Source organism: Typopeltis vanoorti, chromosome 4 (assembly GCF_054136105.1).
Source record: "Typopeltis vanoorti isolate ZY-2024b chromosome 4, IOZ_Tvanoo_1.0, whole genome shotgun sequence".
NCBI lineage: Eukaryota > Metazoa > Arthropoda > Arachnida > Uropygi > Thelyphonidae > Typopeltis > Typopeltis vanoorti.
The window spans coordinates 49,431,420-49,452,591 of record NC_143552.1 but is presented as its reverse complement, the minus strand read 5'-3'; the positions used below and the strand labels follow the sequence as shown (position 1 = coordinate 49,452,591).

Sequence of the window (21,172 nt, the reverse complement as noted above, 5' to 3'; positions counted from 1 at the left end):
TACCGTGGTCGACCCACCGCTCTCTCACGAATCCTCCAACAAACTCCCCCTGAAACTCGAATCCGCACCTGAAGATCAAAAGTCAAAAGGCCCCATAAAACAGCGTGCATCGTCTTTTATTCGCCCTATTCGGGCGCCCTCTATTCAATGCAGTTTTCACCCACGAACCCCATCGTGCATGTCCCTTGGGTGATCCTACACTCTCCCTAACCTGTCCGGTTACATTATTCTAGGTAGGCGCTCTGACGTCATATTTCCGCGTAGGTATAGCCTCCATCGCTATGCTCAACTCGTACCAATTATACGCAATTATTCGGGATTACGACCTATAATTTTTCTCAGAATTTCGCAATGTACTAGACAGCTTACTTGGGAATTATAAATAACCTAACAATAACTCTCACTATATGGCACACATGGACTACAATTATTACAAAACATAAAACAACACTTTATAATTATTAGCCGATGTGCAGATATCTCCTTAATAAGTAGTAGTTTGTCATGTTAAATCCTGAATAAAGAATTTACTTGTAAAGCTCTGCATTCAGGATCTAACATTGGTATAAGTGAGACATGGTTGAATGAGGATGACATTCTGACAGCAATAGAGATGGAGGGATATGTAGTCTTTCATGAAGACAGACAGAGCAAAAATGGAGGGGGAGTGTTACTGATGATGGTAGAGGATCAGTAGGATGTTTGTGTATCAGACAATTAATCTTTATAATGATACAAGACATATCTGACTGCCAAAGAACAGGCTGACCATGCTGTGTTAGGATGCAACAGCTTGCAAGGGCTGCAAAGGCATGCCTCTGTTGTAATCCTATAAGAACACAGAAAGCGATGTTGTGAGAGATGAACGATGTCATATGTACTAACAGATGGCCTTGGGTGAGAGTATCGTTGTTCTACTGGAAACTTCCTAACATCACAACTTATGAGGTAGAGGGTGATAAAATCAAAAGGCACTTCTCTGACAGTACATGAACATCAGATAAAGAGATATCCTCTTCATAAATAAGAATATTTTCACCACTGAAATCGTTTAATCACCAAACTGATTTGGTATATGCCCTGGATGGTCATACAGCGCAGCTCATTGCACCCAGAATTCAAAAGTCACCACTCGGTGTCAGTGATGTTTTGGTGAGGATGACGTTGGGGGGGTTATCCAAGTTGCATTTCTGCAAAGAAAGGGTCAAAACTTCTGCCAAAGTATATCAAGACACCATGCTGGAACCTGTAGTACAGGCCACTGAACAACACCTTGTTTCGCAGTAGGCAGTGGACCTTCCAACAGGACTCATCCCCTGCACACAATGGTGGTCGAAGGCAAATGTGTCTGATCACATATCACTATCTGATTGGCCATCTGGAAATCTCAATCTGAATCCACTGGATGTCAAATTCTGGTCAGAGCTTGAAGTCCAATGGAGTCAGATTGGGACTTCTAGACAGCCAATCAGATCGTGATATGTGATCAGACACATTCGTCCCAACCACCGTTGTGTGGTCCTTGCCTTCTGTGCAGAGGCCTGTTGGAAGGTACACTGCATACTGTGAAACAAAGTGTTGAGTGGCCTGTGTCACAAATTCTTCACCTTGGTGGGATGTGGTAACCCCCCCCCCCCACACACACACCAAGATGAACATGGAGTGAACAATGGCAGCGTTAATGTCGGAAGTTGTGCATGCCACCATTTATATGTGACCTTAGACTTCGGTTATATGTGAAAGAAAAAGAGGGACATTTTGAACATTGAGTGCTGCTATATGCACATAATATGTGTGGTTTGTATGTGCTGAAAGCTGTATATGATTTACTGATAGATTAAAGGTTTATGCACTGTTCCAGTTGTAACAGTATTTATGGCTGGACTAGTATATAGATTAAACGGCAATGTGGCATGCTACCAGTCTACCTTAAATCTGGCAGATACCCCCCCCACCCCATATACCACTTTCTGATACCTGTCCACCAGCCACTCACTTATCCAAGCCAAGAGTTTATATTCCAATCCCATATTCTCCAGTTTATGCAGCAGCCTTTCATGTAGTATCCTCTCAAATCCTTTAGTGAAGTTCAACAGTATCATTGTGTATCCATTCTTTTTTTATACTACTCAGTAGTATAAAAAAAGAATGGTTTTATAGGTAAATATGACCTCTCCTATTGCTTCTGCCTTAGTATCTCCACGTTTGGCTCTGCCTCCCACTGACGAGACCTCAATAAAGGTTGAAACCGGTCTGGGTAGTGGCCCTTCCCTTAATGCATAGCAGTATACATGTCTGCAAGGAGATGTGCTTTGCATTATGGGAGATACTGAAACAAGGAGTGATGAGAGCTTGGTCCACCTTTGCTCGGAGTTGCACTACCTTACCCCAGTCCTGAAGATATTTTCAGGCGCAAACTTTGTTTGCTTACACTTGGATAAATGATTAAACAAAATTTATTATAGTCTAACCAAGTGAAAAATAAACTTCCAAACACTTTTACTATCTTTAGACATTTTTGATATAAAGCACTTTTATAACAGCAATAATTTCCTAATATCCCCATAACTACAGCAGCATCGTATAACACATGATGCATTTTTTTGGTAACTTTAAGTCACTTTTAGAGAAGTGTTACCGAATAAAACTTCTCTTTATGATATTTAACGTTGCTGCAATTTTAGCAACTAATACATCTACTTCTAGTACATGCTGTTTCAATTTTTTTTTAAGTAGAAGGAATATGCACATCATTGTCTTAACTTAATTTCTTTCATTTCATGCCATGAATACATTTGTGAGGATGAAATCCACTTACCAATGAAGCTTTATATTGAAGTGCTTTGGAACATATGACGATATGCTGTCTGATTTTTCCCAACTTTTTTTAAAATACTGCTAACATTGCTCGTATGTTTTACTCATTGTCAGGGGTAACTACATAAAGTGAAATTACTTTTTATTCAAAAATAATTATTAATATAACAATATTTATTATTATTTTAGAAACCTTGATTTCATACTACATATGCATTGACATGCATAAATGGATCAACTGGGCTTATAGTGAACTTGGGGAACCCCTATTATTTTTTTCATGGTAAGAATGGGAATTCTCTCAGGGGGCCCTGTAACCCCTAGAGGGCGCGTCCCCTGGGTTGCGGATAGGGGAGCCCACCATGTGTATGTGTGTACATGCCCGTGCGTGTGTGTATATGTGTATATATATATATATATATATATATATATATATTTATAAAAATAAATTTAACTGACTAGAACCCGAGAAAGTATAACAAAAACCTTTAATACATCACAACTAGTTTCATCGGTGCTCCGACTTCTTCAGGTGAGAAATAAAAACATAAGATATAAAATAACATGGCAAAAAATGAACTTTACAGCTTAATAAAAAGCAGAATAATAACAGTCATATTTGAATAGGTGACCGCGTGCTACCGTTGGCATGAGTAGAATGTGTGCGACAGGTAATTTTTGAGCGCCAGTACTGGATTACTGCGCTATGGGAATCGGGTAAATTGTAGCTAAGATTATTGTTTAAATGTGAAGGGTCCAGAACTATTTCTTTTGATTCGATGATTCTTCTTTCGAATTCATCCTTGCAAATATATAAATTAGTAGTGCGTTCCCAATCAACTTGATGTGGCTGTTCTTCAAGGTTAGAGTTTGCCGAGAAAAGGACATGACTGGAAAGGGCGCTCGCTCGTGTTCTACTGTAGGAGATGTCACGTCTATGTTCCTCAAGACGAAGTGAAACAGATTTGTCTGTCTGGCCAAAATAAGGTCGACCACAGTTGCACAAAACTTTATTAACACCAGGAAAATGCAGATGGTTGTGTTTTGGTTTTGGTCGACTCAGAAAAGAACGAAGTTTTGGCAGCGCAGTATAGTCGGTCTGTATGTTGAATTTTTTCAGAATCTTAGCTAGTTTTGGGGTAAGAGTGCTGATAAAAGGTAACTGTATATGAGTGATAGGGTTGGAGTCATCTTCTTGTCGAGGATGTTGGCGTGGTCTCAAACGTTTAGTGATGTTACGAGACGAATATCCATTATTTAAGAAGGTGTTTATCAGGAAGTTAAGCTCTGTTTGAAGGTCTTCTTCTGTGGAAATGAGACATCTTGCTCGATGGGCGAGGGTGGAGATGATGCCCAGTTTCTGAGGTGGGAAGTGATGAGAAGAACCATGTAAATATCTATCAGTGTGGGTGGTTTTTCGAAAAATTGAAAATTTAAGACAGTCAGGAAATCTACTGATCTTTAGATCCAAGAAGGGGAGAACGCCGTTAATCTCTAGTTCAGATGTGAATTTAATGTTTTGATGTTGGTTATTTAAATGGTTTAGGAAGTTTTGCAGTTCCTCTAAACTATGTCCCCAAATAAGGAAGACGTCATCAATGTAACGTAACCACAGTTTAGGTTTCAAAGTAGCTGAAGAAATAGCTTTCTCTTCAAAATCTTCTAGAAAAAAGTTAGCTAAGACTGGAGATAGAGGGCTGCCCATAGCTAAACCGCTAGTTTGTTTGTATATTTTCTCTTCGTAGCAGAAATAGCCGGAATTGATGCAGTGAGTTAGAAGAGCGAACACTTTTTTAGAAACCTTGTCCTTAAGAAGACTCAGAACTTCATCTGTAGGAACATTCGTAAACAGAGATACGATGTCAAAACTTACCATTCTGTCCGAGTCTAAAAGATTCAAATTTTTTATTTTTGAGATGAAATCTTCAGAGTTTTTGATGAAGGAAGAAGAATTGCCAACTAAATGTTTTAAAGAAGCTGCAAGATATTTAGACAGATTGTACGTAGGTGAGTCAATCCCTTCCACAATAGGTCTTAAAGGGGTGTCAACCTTATGGATCTTAGGCAAGACGTACAACCGAGGAATGAGGGGATGGAGAGAGAGCAGAGAGATAGTCTTGTATGTCTAGGAAGTTCAGAAGTTGATTTCAGAAGATTGTTTGTACGGTTATGAAGTTCTCTTGTGGGATCACTTTCTAGCATAGAATACGTGTTAGAACTTAACAAGTTGTTCATCTTACAACGGTAGTCAGCTTTGTCTAAGATTACAGTTGCATTCCCTTTATCAGCAGGTAAGATAATAATGTCATTGTTGTTACGAAGTTGGTGTATTGCTTTCCTTTCTGTCGGCGATAGATTATCTGTAGGACGATGACTGTTGTTAATGGTAAAGATGGCATCGATCCTAAGTAGATTCGCAGTTTGTTTTGGTAATTGTCCAGCTGCCTTCTCAACTTTCGTAAGAATTATTTTGGCCAGACAGACAAATCTGTTTCACTTCGTCTTGAGGAACATAGACGTGACATCTCCTACAGTAGAGCACGAGCGAGCGCCCTTTCCAGTCATGTCCTTTTCTCGGCAAACTCTAACCTTGAAGAACAGCCACATCAAGTTGATTGGGAACGCACTACTAATTTATATATTTGCAAGGATGAATTCGAAAGAAGAATCATCGAATCAAAAGAAATAGTTCTGGACCCTTCACATTTAAACAATAATCTTAGCTACAATTTACCCGATTCCCATAGCGCAGTAATCCAGTACTGGCGCTCAAAAATTACCTGTCGCACACATTCTACTCATGCCAACGGTAGCACGCGGTCACCTATTCAAATATGACTGTTATTATTCTGCTTTTTATTAAGCTGTAAAGTTCATTTTTTGGCGTGTTATTTTATATCTTATGTTTTTATTTCTCACCTGAAGAAGTCGGAGCACCGATGAAACCAGTCGTGATGTATTAAAGGTTTTTGTTATACTTTCTCGGGTTCTAGTCAGTTAAATTTATTTTTTATAAATGTATACATCCCGAGTAAATCCTAATTTCAACAATATATATATATATATATATATATATGGTGGGGTGGTCCGAATATACTGAATAACGACTCGTGGACCAACAGGACCATAAGGGGCAATCATCTTGATTGTAAGGGAAGCGGCACTCCCATGGACCCCTAGCTGGATGGATCTATCCTCTCCTTCTTCTACTTTGAGGAAGCTCCACTTACTTTAATCTTTTCTATAAGGCCTTATCAGCCAACTCTTCTTACTTTATGACACTTATGCTATTAGAGTACTCGAGGGCCATGGGGTCTTTTCATTTCTGGCCTTACAACTATGCCCTCTCTATAAACCTTACTATATTTCTTCTATAATCTACTCTTTCCCCTTCAATATACCTTATTCCTCCTATGGGTTTAAATTCGGAAGAAGGCTAGTTCAGAAACCTTAAGGTAGCAGCCCTACCACTGAACTATTCCATCATCAGGCTAGTCCCCTGACATGGAGAAAATCCTACTTGTAAGCTGACAGAAAAAAGATAATCAGATTGAATCTATGGGAAACGACCCTGGAATGGAAACGACAAAATATAATACACATAGCAAACTGGAATGTAAGAGGAATAGCATATAAAGAAATAGAATTAGTCCAGTTACTAAATGAAAGAAATTTTAAAATAGCAGTAATCACTGAAACAAAAAAGAAATTAAAAGGAACTATGAGAACTGAAAATTTTAATGTGATATACAGTGGAGTCGACAGAGACCAAAGAGCACAAGCAGGAGTCATGATTTGGATTCATAACTCCCTTTCAAAACAGTTAAAACATTATAAATTATGGATGGAAAGAATAATAGAAGCTAGAATAAAAGTAGATAGAGGCTATTTAACAATAATTGGTTTATATGCCCCAGAAGGAAGAGAACAGGATAATATTGATTTTTATAATCAGCTACGAAACATATATAATAAAATAAATAAAAATGACTACATAATTTTAGCAGGAGACTTAAATGCTAGAATTGGAAACACGAAAATTAATAATAATATAGGAATACACGGAGAACACACTCTAAACAGAAATGATAAAAAATTGATCGACTTTGTAGTTTACAATAACCTAAAAATAATGAATTCCTTCTATAAACATAAAGACATACATAAATATACTTGGGCAGCAAGAGGATGGAAATCAATATTAGATTACTTCATATTAAATGAAAAGACATCAAAATTTTCACTAGATGTTAGAGTTCACAGAGGATATGAAATAAGCAGTGACCACTTCCTTGTTAAAATAAAATTAAGATTACCACCTAAATGGCTACAAGTAACAAGAACAGAAAGAAAAATTGAAACATTTGCTTATAAAACTAGACTATTGAATGACACAAATGTACAATGGCTATATGAACAAAGAATTAACCAATATCTAGATAAAATGAAGAAATAGATATAGAATGGCTTAATATAAAAATGATACTAAATGCAGCAGCAAATGAAAGCTTAGGAAAGACCAAAAAATTCAATAAAAGAAAAAAACTGAAGATCTGGGATGATACAATCAAAGAAATAATTAAAAAGAAAAAAGAAGCCTATCACAAATGGTTAAGCAGTAAAAGATTAGAAGATGAAATAGAATATAAAAGAATAAGAGCCATAGCTAAAAGAGAAGTCAGAAAAAGACAGAGAATCATGGAATAAATTTGTTTCTAATTTAGAACATGATTTATATAAAATAAGACCCAATGTATATAAGATTTTGAAACACCTAAATGCAGATACCAAAGAAAACATAAAATTAAACACTGAATTAAAATTAGACGAATTTCTAAATTACTACACAGAACTGTGGACAGACAAATATTTTAAAAAAGACAACTGGCAAACAATTAACGAAAATGAAAAGGAAATAACTGAAGAAGAATTAGAAATCAGCCTGAAAGAAACAAGAAACGGAAAATCACCTGGAGAAGATAAGCTAGGTTCAGAACTATATAAATACGCAGGAACAAGATTCAAAAAAAGACACTTATTATTTTTAAATAAAATTTACTCAACTGGTATCCCCCCAATAGAATGGAAAAAAGCAATTGTGATTCCTATCTTTAAGAAAGGTAATAGAGATGACCCTAAAAACTATAGAGGTATCAGTATACTAAATTCCTGTTACAAAATATATAGCAAAATCTTAAATAACAAACTAATGAAATATTCCAAAAACTTTATTCTAGAGGTACAGAATGGATTTAGAAAAGGACGATCATGTATAGACCCAGCCTTTTGCCTAAAATTAATAGTAGAGAAAAGAAGAGAATATAATTTGGAAACACATATTGCATTTATTGACTTTGAAAAAGCATTTGACAAAGTTAAAAGAAACATATTATTTAACATATTAAAAGAAAGACAAATACCAAATAATATCCTAAAAGCTATCACAAGTATATATGAAAATAATCAAATACAAGCAAGATTAAATCACAAGCTATCATATACCAGAGAGATAAACCAAGGGGTCCGACAGGGATGTCCCCTCTCAGCAACTCTTTTTAATATCTACTTAAATGAAATAATAATAAAATGGAGTAAAAATTTACACCAAGGAATTAAACTTTCACCTACAGTTAACTTAAACACTCTCCTCTTTGCCGACGACCAAATAATAATTACAAATTCTGAAGATAAGTTATCTTCAGAAAGCTATTTTAGATCTAAATGAGATATCCAAAGAGTATGGTATGATAATATCAACAGAAAAATCAAAAACTATGGCCTTTAAAGGACAAGATCCAGCAAGAACTAAAATAGTAATAGATAACAAGATCTTAGAACAGGTGAATTCATTTAACTACCTAGGATGTATGATCACATATGAAAATGAAAAAGATATAAACGTAAAAATTGCAAAATATTTTAAAATAACAGGTGTAATTAACTCTATATTTAAACCAAACCTAGTTCAAAAACAAACCAGGCTAAAAGTATACAATACATTAGCCCTACTAGTCTTAATGTATGGAAGCGAAATCTGGACAATAAAACAAAAAGACAAACAAAGATTAACAACAGCACAAATGAAGTTTATGAGAAAAACTGCAAAGAATACCCTATTTGATCACAAAAGAAATGAAGATATTATGAAAGAATTAAACCAAGAACCAGTAATAGAAAAAATTAAAAAATATAAACATAAATGGATGGAACACGTTCAACCAGGGGATAAAATATATAATTTTGAAACAAGAAAACTCAATTGGTCATCTCATGACTTCATGTTAGTTCCCTGAATTACGAGCACTAATTTCGTAGTCAGTCTCAGAAGAAACTGTGAAATAATTATTACTCTTCCCCACCTCAAAGAATAAATAAAATAAAATAAAAATAAATAACTGCAAACATTCAAAATTCGCCTGATTTAAGTGATTATAATTTTTTGTATAGTGTATGTCCAGTACCTAACTCCTGGTCCAGTAAATGCTAGTACAGTATAGTATGAGATACTACTATTACTGTGTAAATAAGAAGTGGGATGTGGATGTGTGTGTGTGTGTAAATCAATACTTAACTTACATCAAAATCATCCAAGGCTGCTGCTAATTCTCCAGGGCCATCATAAGGAGGCTGTCCAAGTGCTCCATTTATAGATTTTCCTTGAGCAACATCGCTAATAGTATTAACAGCTTCACAGACTTGTTTAAAAATGTAATCTCGATTTTCTTTGGCAGCAGAAAGTTCAGGATGACGAACATATACCTATAGCAAAATTAAAAATATGTTGTAGGTTGTAGTAATTATGATATCACACTTAAAAATTGAAACAATATGTATACATGTACTATGAGAAAATACATTACCTGATTGAATAATTAAATGTACTATAGCAAAGGGCAATGAATCATGAAGAGCTTTCTATATTATAAAGTTTTCTTTCAAAAAAATAAAATAAATAAATAAAATTTAAATAAAGGATTAATAATAGTTTATTATTAAATAATAAACTATGAGGGTGGTCTGAAAAGTTATTGGCCTAAAAACAAAAAAAAAAACGAATTTATAATTTCAAAATTATTTTTATTTTTCAACATAATCTCCTTTAAGACTAATACATTTATTCCAGCGATGCTTCAGCACCATTATCCCATCCCGTAGAATGGTATTTTGCAGATCTTACTGAGAACCTGTAGTGGTTCTCAGTAAGATCTGCAAAATACCCTTCTACAGCTGCAATCACATTTTGATTCAAAGTAAAATGCTGACAGACGAGGACACATTTTAGTTTTGGGAGGAAATAGACGTCAGAGAGGGCCAAATCTGGGGAACAGGGTGGATGTTCCAACAATTCATAGTGCAGATCTCTTAATTTTCCCATTGCCAAAATACCTTTGTGAGCAGGTGCATTGTCTTGATGAAAGATGATTATTTTTCTTCTGCAAACCGGATCTTTCGTCGTGAATTTTTTCGTCCAGTCTGGTTAAAAGATCAGAAAAATATTCCCCAGTTATTGTTTTACCCTTTTTAAAATAATTAATAAACAAAATTCCTTTAGCATCCCAAAACACTGATGAAATGACCTTTCCCACTGATGGAACCGACTTCTGTCCACTGTTTTGAACTGCTATTTGGATTCTGGTGTGTAATGGTGAATCTAAGTCACATTCATAGTAATAAATCTATGAATGTGACTTGCACAAAATCAGTTTTATTCTTGTTAAAACACTCCAAGCACTGTTCAGAGATATTCATGTGAGTGCGTTTTTGATCTGCTGTGAACAAGCATGGTACCCATCCTGTGCAAAGCTTTTTTCATTTGCAATTCTTAATGCAAAATATATCCTACACATTCTTTTGAAATGCCTATAGTGCATTTCAAAAGAACGTCAATGATTTTTGGTGCTGTTACACTTCTTGGACGTCCTACACGTGGATCATCTTCAAGGTTGGTACGGCCACGTTTAAACTTGGCAGCCCATTTCTTAACTGTCGAAAGCGAAGGAAAAGAGAGCCCATAAACTTTTATGAACTTTGAATGAATTTCTTTTGCTGTTAAGCCTTCCTTTACAAAGAATAGGGTGGATGTTCCTTAATTTTATAACCACACGATACTCAATTTTATCCATTTCAAGGGATACAGACAACATTTTGCTTCAGACAGCTGTATAAAACAAACTACTTGATAGAATGACTTGCAATTTCACATGGATGCTTATGACAGATGTACCAACTTTGAAAAAAAAAAATCTTGCCGATAGTGTTGCCATCTATGGTCGAGGCCAAGAACTTTCCAGACCATCATCGTATATGACAAATAATAACAATAAAATAATTATAATAAAATAATATTAATGATAATTAGGCTAGTATCATTAAGAAATATCAAGTATTAAGAAATATTAAGTATCAAACAAAAAGTTCACTATTTGAAACCAAACAGCGAATTTTTTTAAGCCACTTCAAGTATCCAATAAGGAATGCTATGGTCTCACATAAGCAACTAAACTCATCTACCAGTCATTTACAAATATCCATGTGTACACACTTGATGCAATCCAATTATATGCATCAAATTGTGTTCCAACGAAGTATTAACAAAAAAATAAAATAAAAAATAAAAAAATTACAAAAGATCATATCCAATTGGTGTAATGACTTTAAACTTAACAGTTTAAAATCCAGGAAATGATTTATTCCAATTTATTAATTATTATGATGGTACAACATAACAGAATTTCATGCCAGATGGGAACATCACTTGGTTAAACAAGGCCCTCATTGTTTTCATCAGGGAACCAGGGAGAACTGCAAAAAGTCAGCTATTGGAACAAATCCTAAAACACACCCCAACTCAACATCACCAGAGTTCATGATCGATACTATCAATATAAAAAGCTTGGATGGCAAAGAAATGGAGCTAGCCAAGGAATTCAAAAAGTACTAGATCAACATAATAGGGGTGACTGAAACAAACAAACAAAAAAAAAAAAAAAAAAAAAAACTGGAGAGATCTTTTCGAGCAATAAATACAAAATGTTATATTCAGGCAATGACAGTCAAGGAAAAGGAGTACCCAGAGTATTCAACACTAAATATGAGGCTAATAGAGAACTGGACAATGAGACTTATCTGTGCTTATGGTCCCACAGAAGGTTCTACTAAGGTAGAAGTGGAGGAATTTTTTGAGTTTTCAGAGAAAGCAACTGACACAATGAAAAATGAGAATGTTGGTCCTTGTTGGGGATCTAAATAGCAGAGTAGGAAATGATTGTCAAACATACAAAAATATTTTGGGAAAATTTGGAGAAAAGAGCAAAGCCAATAATAATGGCAAATACCTGTTCAATTTCTGCTCAGGACATGGACTGGTTATTACTAACACAATGTTCCAACATAAAAATGTGCACAAATTCACATGGAGAGAACAGACGAGGAATAAGAAAAGTCTCGTTGACTATGTTATTGTTGACAGTGATGTTTTCTCTCTGGTGCAGGACACTACAGTGTACAGAGGATTTGAAATTGGAAGTGATCACCATTTAGTCTTGAGCAGGATAAAATTTAATTTCATATCGAGAAGAAGAATATGTAAAAAAGTTTTAAAGTGAATAAAAGTTGAGCAGTTCTCAGATGAGAACTGTAGACTAAAATACACAAACACTATTCAAGAAAAAATGAAAGAGTTTCAGAACAGGAACCAAACCTTAGGGATTCAGTGTCAAGTCCTGAAGAAAACAATGATTGATTCAGCCACAGAGGCATGTGGTTACGTTGTCTGCAAGGATAGAAAAATCAGAACTCTATGGTGGACACAAGAAGTTAAAGAAGCAGTGAACAGAAAGAAGAAACCAATCAGTCAGCTTTTGCTCTTAGAGGAATACAGACAAATGTAAGAAAGCTAAACACTGTGTAAAACTAGCTAAACAAAAGTAATGGAAAGATTTTGGGAAAAACATAAAAAATATCAGGAAGTTAGCAAATAATTCTGGAGGCTGGTGAAAGAGCTCAGAAATGGAATAAAGCGTGCCATAAAAGGAATCAGAGATGATAAAGGTGACATGAAAACTGGAGAAAAAGATAACCTTGATGTATGAAGGAATTACTTTGAAAATTTGCTAAATTAAGCGAGAGTGACAGCCCGGTGGTAAGAAAACACCCATCAGACATGCAATCAGGAATACATGTCCATATTTGAGTAGAAAACGCCTGAAATGTGGAAAGTCAGCAGATGATATTCGACCAGAAATGCTCAAGTGTAGAGGTATAACATTTTTACAGTGCATAGTTCAGAAGATCTGAACAGAGGGACAAATTCCACATGATTAGAGTAGAGCTCTCAATAGTACCCATATATAAAAAGGGAAATAAAACTGAATGTGAGAATTACAGAGGTATTTCTCTACTGAGTGTTAGTGTTCCTGGTAAGATTTATGCAAGTATATTTGAGAAATGATTGACAAGGATTGTAGAAAGGAAGCTTGGTGAAGAAAAAGCTAGATTCAGGCCAAATAGAGACTGTCAGTATCAGATTTTCACCTTGCGACAAATCGTTGAGAAGTCATGGGAATATAACAAAGATCTGTATTTGAGTTTTGTAGATCTTGGCACATGACAAAGTGCCAAGAGAGAGAAGCCATTCGAAATGCTATAGTTGTACTGTCAATAGGACATTGTATCGAGCAATGTTAGTCTTTATTTAAGTTGAAAGTCAGAAGTTGAAGTACAGTGAGATAGTTTAATGTTAAATCTGGTGTCTGACAAGAATGTACATTATCCCCTCTCATATTCATTATCTATATGGATCACATTATTAAGGAAAGTGGTATTAAACCTGATATCAAAATTGGAGATGTTAATCTAAGCTCTTTGCCTTATGCAGATGATATTATGCTTTTGAATAAATCCACTACAAGTCTGCAGGTTCCCTGACTAAATTGAATAACTGTTGTAATAGATATGGTATGAAAATCAGCAATAACAAGACAAAGACAGTGAAAATAGGCAGAAGCATTGAAAATATCAATTGCTTTGTGAACAGAGAACCTACAGAACAAGTAAAACATTTCACCTACTTAGACACAATTTTTAACGAAGATGGTAAATTAAATCTGGAAATAGATACTGAAAACAGAATCAATATGGTAGGAAGGCAACTGAATAAATTTGTATTCAGTTGACTTCTTATTTCGCTCTTATTTATAAATGTGTATAAATAAGAGAGAAATTAGTCAAAACACTAAATTAGCTGTATACAGGACAGTGCTCAAACCAATTTTAACTTATGAATTTGAGAGCTGGGTTGGAAATAAAACACTTGACTAAAGACTAGAGACTGCAGATATGAGAGTCCTGAGAAAGATAAGGGGGTGTGAACAGATGACATCAATGGCAATATCATATTAAAAAGGAGGACATTAGGAAAGATTTTAACATTGTTAGCATCAAGGAATGTATTAGCAGAGCTAATCTCAGGTGGTACGGTCACATAAACAGAATGAGAGAGGAAAGATTCGCAAAACAAGTGTTCTCTGCCAGGCTGATAGAAAAAAGACCCAAAAAGTGCCTTAGAAGACAGTAATATAAGATCTGATAATGTTGGAAGTCATGACAAGTAACAGGTTGAGTTGGAGGAAAATTGTAGATTGGAAGTTAATAACGATGTAAGTTTCATGTGGTACTATCATATCCTGTACACCCCTTGAGGGTACATGTCAGGAATTTGTGATGACAAAAAGCCTCAGTCAATGCTGAATAAACCTTTGTAGGTCAGTCAGTAATGAAGATGCCCTTTGTTTGGTAAGCCCTTGGTTCAAATCCAATCTAGGATGTGAATAACCTTTAGCAGGGCTTTCAAGAGAAGGTGAGATAGCTGATCTCATACAAAGGTGGCACAGTGTTCCCTCTAGATATAAGATGAAAAAGTTGTGTTTTTCTTCGGGAAAATAGACAAATTGGCTAAATTAACATACACAATTCACAGATATAGCATACAAAGAAGATAAGATTAACTGCCCTATTGTATGCAATAATCAGGTTACAGGAGCCCAATTACTTGAGTGTGAGCCAGTGGGCATAACACAAAAAGTAACCCGATGATATAATTAATAACTATAAAACTAACTGGATCCAATGCCTAAAATAAAACTATATTTCTGAGATCTACTGAGGATAAATTCATTCACACACTCTCTTGTTCTATATTTTTGTTTTACATCGGTCTACTATCATTTTTTTAACAGCAAATTCTTACAAAAAATGTTCAGAGTAAGTTCTTTATCAGCTCTGCATCCCAATATAACTCCAAGTGCCATTGGTCTATACAGTGCTTCCTCATTTAGCATATATCTTGGTCCAATCATCCTCACTCTAAGCAAGGATAAACACTGTCTTACTTATGGTGCATAATCACAAATTCTTTAAAAGAGAAAGCAGTTTCCTTTGATAGCTTGTAAACAATACGTGTGTGTGTATATATATGTGTATATATATATATATATATACACAGTAATACCTCGATTAATGCTCAGAATGCATTCCTAGAATACAAAGTGCTAAATGGGGTCATATTTTAACACACAGTAAACAGCGATAGAGGAACACATGAACAAGAATAAACAAGTTTTACTTTAGATATTAAATGGTTATTGTTATATAGCCAGTAAGTGAAACTCAAGATCGATAACTACGATCTATGAGTTTCAATGCCGAAAAACTATCGGCGAAGGCAACTCGAAGCAAAGGTGGAGCAAGATCCCTCACTATTCTTGATATTCTCTCATAATGTAAAACACAGCTCCTAGGAGATGTAATACTGTCATTACATTATGAGGGGAGGTCACTACCCAGACCGGTTTCAACCTTTTTTGAGGCCTCATCAGTGACTAGGTAGACCTGGAAAATATCAAAGCTTAGTGAAAAGAACTTGCATACCTTCACTATACAAATGCCATAAAGGTGTGCTTGTATTTTGTAATTAAAAGAAAAAGCCAAAAGGCTAGTTTTCTGGCAATTGAATTTTAATTACAAAATACAAGCACACCTTTATGGCATTCGTATAGTGAAGGTATGTAAGTTCTTTTCACTAAGCTTTGATATTTTCCAGGTTTACCTACTCACTGATGAGACCTCAAAAAAGGTTGAAACCGGTCTGGGTAGTGACCTCCCCTCATAATGTAATGACAGTATTACATTATGAGAGAATATCAAGAATAGTGAGGGATCATGCTCCACCTTTGCTTCGAATTGCCTTCGCTGATAGTTTTTCGGCATTGAAACTCATAGATCGTAGTTATCAATCTTGAGTTTCACTTACTGGCTATATAACAATATAGGATTCTTATCCATTTAATATCTATTCAATTGCCAGAAAACTAGCCTTTTGGCTTTTTATTTTAATTACAAGTTTTACTTTAATTTTAAGTTATTTTTATATTAACTTGCAAAACATACATAACACATATACATACATACTCAGAAATACAAAGTTTATTTCTGTGCTGTTGAAGGTTTTCTGGTGCTTCTGAAATTCTTGATTTTTTAGTGATGAAATAGTCTAGTGCTAGCTGTCATTTTCTTTTTCTCTCTCATTAAGCAACTGTCAGTAGCAAGAGATTGCATCCAAAACGCCTCATCTTGCTTTTGTACTTCTTTCAAAATCTGGATCATTCGCTACAACTTGATCAACAATTTCAGTTATTGTCACCAAACTTTTACTGAGGAAATCTGTAGCAAGTTCTTTGGGTTCTTCGTTTTCAGAATCACTATTTTCAGCATTGGCATTACTGCCCAGAAGATGGGTTAAATGATCTTTTGCAGCCTTGAATCTTGGTACTCGCTTTTGTTCGCATGATATAAATGTGCGCTTTGGCATTCTCTTCCAGAAAAGTCCCATTTCATCAACATTAAAAACTTTGGGAGGATAATTTACTCTTTCAATTATGGCTCTCTAAGTTGATGGAAAGGCTAAAGCAGCTTCAGCATCTGAACTCGCTGCTTCTCTGGTGATTCTAATGTTGTAGAGGTTGCTTCTTTTTTTAAATCTATCGAACCAACCTCTGCTAGTTGCAAAGTTTTCACTCGTATCCTCTCTTCGTTTTTGAATATGATTAAAAATACTTCTGGTCTTTTCCATGATTATTGCCCAACTTAATGGCATGTTGCGTTCGGTTTCATCATCAATCCAAATGGAAAAACGTTTTTCCATTTCCTCTAAAGCATTGCTTCTGGATCAGGTTCCCTTTGTTGCAGAAGACGTTGTGGTTGCGAACACTTAATTTTGTCCTTGTTTTTAAGATCATTCATATAGTAGAAGCACACAAATTTAAATTGGCTCAAATGTCAATTTGAAGTTCCCCTTTTTCTAATCACCTCAGCATATGCATAATAATGTTGAGCAAAATGCTTTTTCGTATCAATTTTGTTTCATCATCTTTACACCACTCATTTTGAATAATTTAAAAAAATGATAGTAATAATTAATTTTTAACCAACAAACAGAATCATTTTTGTTGATTTCCTTAGTCAATAATATCGACAACTGAAGCACATAAATAATGTTTTACACAGCACTCCAAATCATATTGATAGCGTGGACATTGTTTCACTGCCAATGACTACATGATGTATAGGGAAAAAAATGCACAGGACAAACATAGATTTAGGGTTTAGGGAAATTACAGTGCTGCAACGAATCGTCACCTTTTGCTGATGTGTTGGGTTTCGGGAATAATCGTATTATATGCAAATCAAGGAGAAATACAGAGATAAATTGAATCATGGAATATTTAGTGTTGTTGTTTTGTTTTTTTTAGGGTTCGGAAAAAACTGCGTTATATCGAATCTATGTTAATCGGGGTCCTACTGTATAAAGAAAGCAAAAAAAAAAAAAAAGAACTATTGTTCATTAATGCCATTTTACAGTTTCAGATTGTCAATTCCTTCCCTTTTCTGAGAAAATAATTCATATATATAACTGTGCCCATGAGACAGAAAAAAACAAACTTGCCATTGTAGCATTTCTTCAATGTTATAACAGATAACCTATTTAAAATCTTGAGTTAAACAATGCTTACTTGTTCATCAACAAAGCCATATGTAGCCTTTCAAGTGGAGGGGAGGGGGAAGGATGTTATGATAGTACTACATGAAAAAGTTACATCATTACTAACTTCTGGCCAACAATTTTCCTCCAAATTAATCTGTATCTGTCAGGACTCCAAAATTATCAGATCTCATATTACTGTCTTCTGAAGGCACTTTCTTACTGTATCAATCCAACTAGACCCCTAGGTTTACCTCTGAATCTTTTACCTGCCAATCTTGTAAAAAACATTTCTTCTGTTAACCTTTTTTCTTCCATTCTGTTTAAGAGACCATACTGTCTGAAATTAGCTCTGCTAACACATTCTTGAATGATAACCACAAGTTCTTTCCTAATTTCACATTTTTAATATGGTACAATATGGTACTGCCATCTTCACTCTCTTAATCTTTATCAGAACTCTCATATCTGTGGTCGCCAGTTCTCGGACCCATAAGTTAAAACTGGTTTGAGCATTGTCTTTTGCAGCTAGTTTAGTGTTTTGATTAATGACTTCCTACCATACCAGCTTTGCTATTTCTGCTTTCTATCTCCATATTTAATTTGCCATCCTCACTAAAAATTGTGCCTAAACCTGGAATTCTTCACTTGTTCTATAGGTTCACCATTCACTAATTTACCAGAAACAGTTGCAAAAATTATTCAGATGGAATAAATATATTATTGAATACTCAGTATAAAAAAAAATTAATAAAAAATAATTCCTGCTTAATTTTAGCATTGTTTGTCAGATCACACTGCCTGTTCCCCACCAGAAAAAAAAACTGCACTGTGCTGCCAATCTCTATTTTATTACCATTTTTTAAACACCACTTTCAATAGTTTTTGCTTCTATAGAAATTAAGGAGTTATTTCACCACTAGAATCAGCATTAGTTACATTCCAGTCTGATAGAGATATATAAGTTGATAAGATATACAAGTTTTTTATAACATATACTGTAAGGGAGGAAAGAACTGGAGATCATTAATGGAATGTGAATAAGAGTTCAATGAAAGAAGTGAGAAGCAAATTTTTCTCTAGCAAGCAGAATATGCTGCCACGAAGATCCTACCAAAACTACATATTTTAGGACAAGTTTAAGATATATGGTAGGCAAAGTGTGAGAGAGAGGTCACAGGTCATCCCAGCAAATTTGTTTGTTTCAATAATGAATTACAGTTAGTTGGCATAATCAAAAGAATTAATAAAACAGAGAAAAACTCGTAAAAAAACCATAGGCATCACGGTACAAGACCACAGAAGGGCAATTAAACAACAGGCAATTCTAAAAAGCGCACTTCTAAAAGGACAATAATTTCCTAACTTATTTTAAAGTTAGGAAATTATTGTAATTCATGCAAAAAAAAATGAAGTTACAAAACATTAGGAGATTTAAAAAGTACTTTGTGCCATACTGCTTCTGTTTATCAAATGTTTACCATTGTATTTTTTGTTGGTCAAGAACAGTGTTCATTCCAAAGAAGATAGATTCAACTGTACTACTGTCCAATTACAACAGTGGCTCCCATTCTCTTACATCTCTTTCATAAAGTGTTAGCTAAATGTCAGCAGTCAGGGGATAGATATAGATCATCAGATCTTTGTTTAAAGTAGGACAATGGAGTAAGGTTTCATATGTTTCTTTATAAAGACGTTCGATGAGGAAACAGCTTTTATAAAGAACTCTTGTCTTGTTCCAATGAATTCAATGTTCAGTGTCAACAGCATGCTCTTCAAGTCCAGACTGTTCAAATATGATGGTATTTAACATAAGACTCGTGTTCTAGGCAAATAAAAGCAGATCTAACTGTTCGTTCAAAATATAACCCAAAAGTGCAAAGAATTTGGTAGATGGCTGGATAACTGAGAGATGGAAAGTGTCCTTAGGAGAAGCAAGAAAGGTGTAGATTTTTCTGATGGAGCAAAAGGCAACAAACATTCAGTGGTTTTAAAACTTTTGGTATGTATTCAGTAATGTCATGCACATATGGGATGGGAATGAGAGTTATTTCTTCTGTATTGGAAGAGGTAGAGACACGATAACTGTCAAAAGCTTTTTTTGATGAAAGAATCCTTAAAGCCATTAGGTTCTTCAAACGTTTGTCTGAAGAACATAAAGAATGAGCATGTACTAAAGTTTTAATAGTTCCAGCCTTTGGACTAGGATGGTGATGAAATTTAGCATGGATATAACAGCCTATATGAGTCTTCTGAAAAACTGAAAAATGTAGGCTACAAATTTGTTAAGTGTAAATAACTTGCTGATAAAGAGATGACAATGTAATAATATCTGTTATGTGTCTGTGTATATTCATGATTAACTTGTTTTTCATTATGCTTTGTCATACTGTAAGAGTTCTGCTGAAATACACAACTCTCCTGTACATTAAAAGTTCAACTTCCAAACAAACTCTAGTTGATGAAAATTATAAGCAAGCTAGTTTGATGTCATAAAAAACTGCATTATCCCATCAAAGTATATTCTCCAGGCCTTCCCTGGAGAACACAATAGAAAACAATTAACATCATTTAAAGAATAATGTTTTAAACTTCAACAGGGATCAAGATTCATTGTAGGAAGTCTACTCAGCCAAAAGTATAAAGGAGTGATACTCTGATTAAATCAATTAAAATGCAAAATGAGGATGAAATAAAGGAACCTTAATCACATTCATAATACTAAAATCATCTTTATCTACTGAAATGTGCATTGCAGAGTTTTTTCCCCTCCCATAAAATCAGATTTATCATCCTGCAAAACAAACAAAACTAGCCAGAACAACACACACACACAGTTAATAAACATCATCATCATCATGCATATCAAGGATTTAGGCCTAGCACGGTCTGTTCCGGCCTTAGAAGTCATCATTGAATCTTTTAAGAGGATGTCCTGGTTTTCTTTTTCCTAATGGCTTGTACTTTAAGGCTTGTTTTGGTAATCTTTCTATTTTCATTCTTTGAACGTATTCCATCCATTTATGTTTATATTTTTTAATTTTTTCTATTACTGATTCTAGGTTTAATTCTTTCATAATTTTTTCATTTCTTTTGTGATCAAATAGAGTATACTTCGCAGTTTTTCTCATAAACTTCATTTCTGCTGTTATTAATCTTCATTTGTCTTTTTGTTTTATTGTCCAGATTTCACTTCCATACAAGAAGACTGGTATGGCTAATGTATTGTATACTTTTAGTCTGGATTGTTTTTAAACTAGGTTTGGTTTAAATATAGAGTTAATTACACCTGTTATTTTTAAATATTTTGCAATTTTT

At 34.7% G+C, this 21,172-nt stretch overlaps 1 protein-coding gene across 3 annotated transcripts in view; it reads right to left on the bottom strand.

The window, feature by feature from the left end:
- alpha-Cat (catenin alpha) overlaps nucleotides 1-21,172 on the bottom strand; it is a 610,048-nt gene that overhangs the window by 328,837 nt on the left and 260,039 nt on the right. For all 3 annotated transcript variants that reach the window (XM_090391790.1, XM_090391792.1, XM_090391791.1), the window contains exon 7: nucleotides 9,394-9,576. In XM_090391790.1, the coding sequence (XP_090247916.1) occupies nucleotides 9,394-9,576 (183 nt within the window). The remainder of the gene's footprint in view (nucleotides 1-9,393; nucleotides 9,577-21,172) is intronic.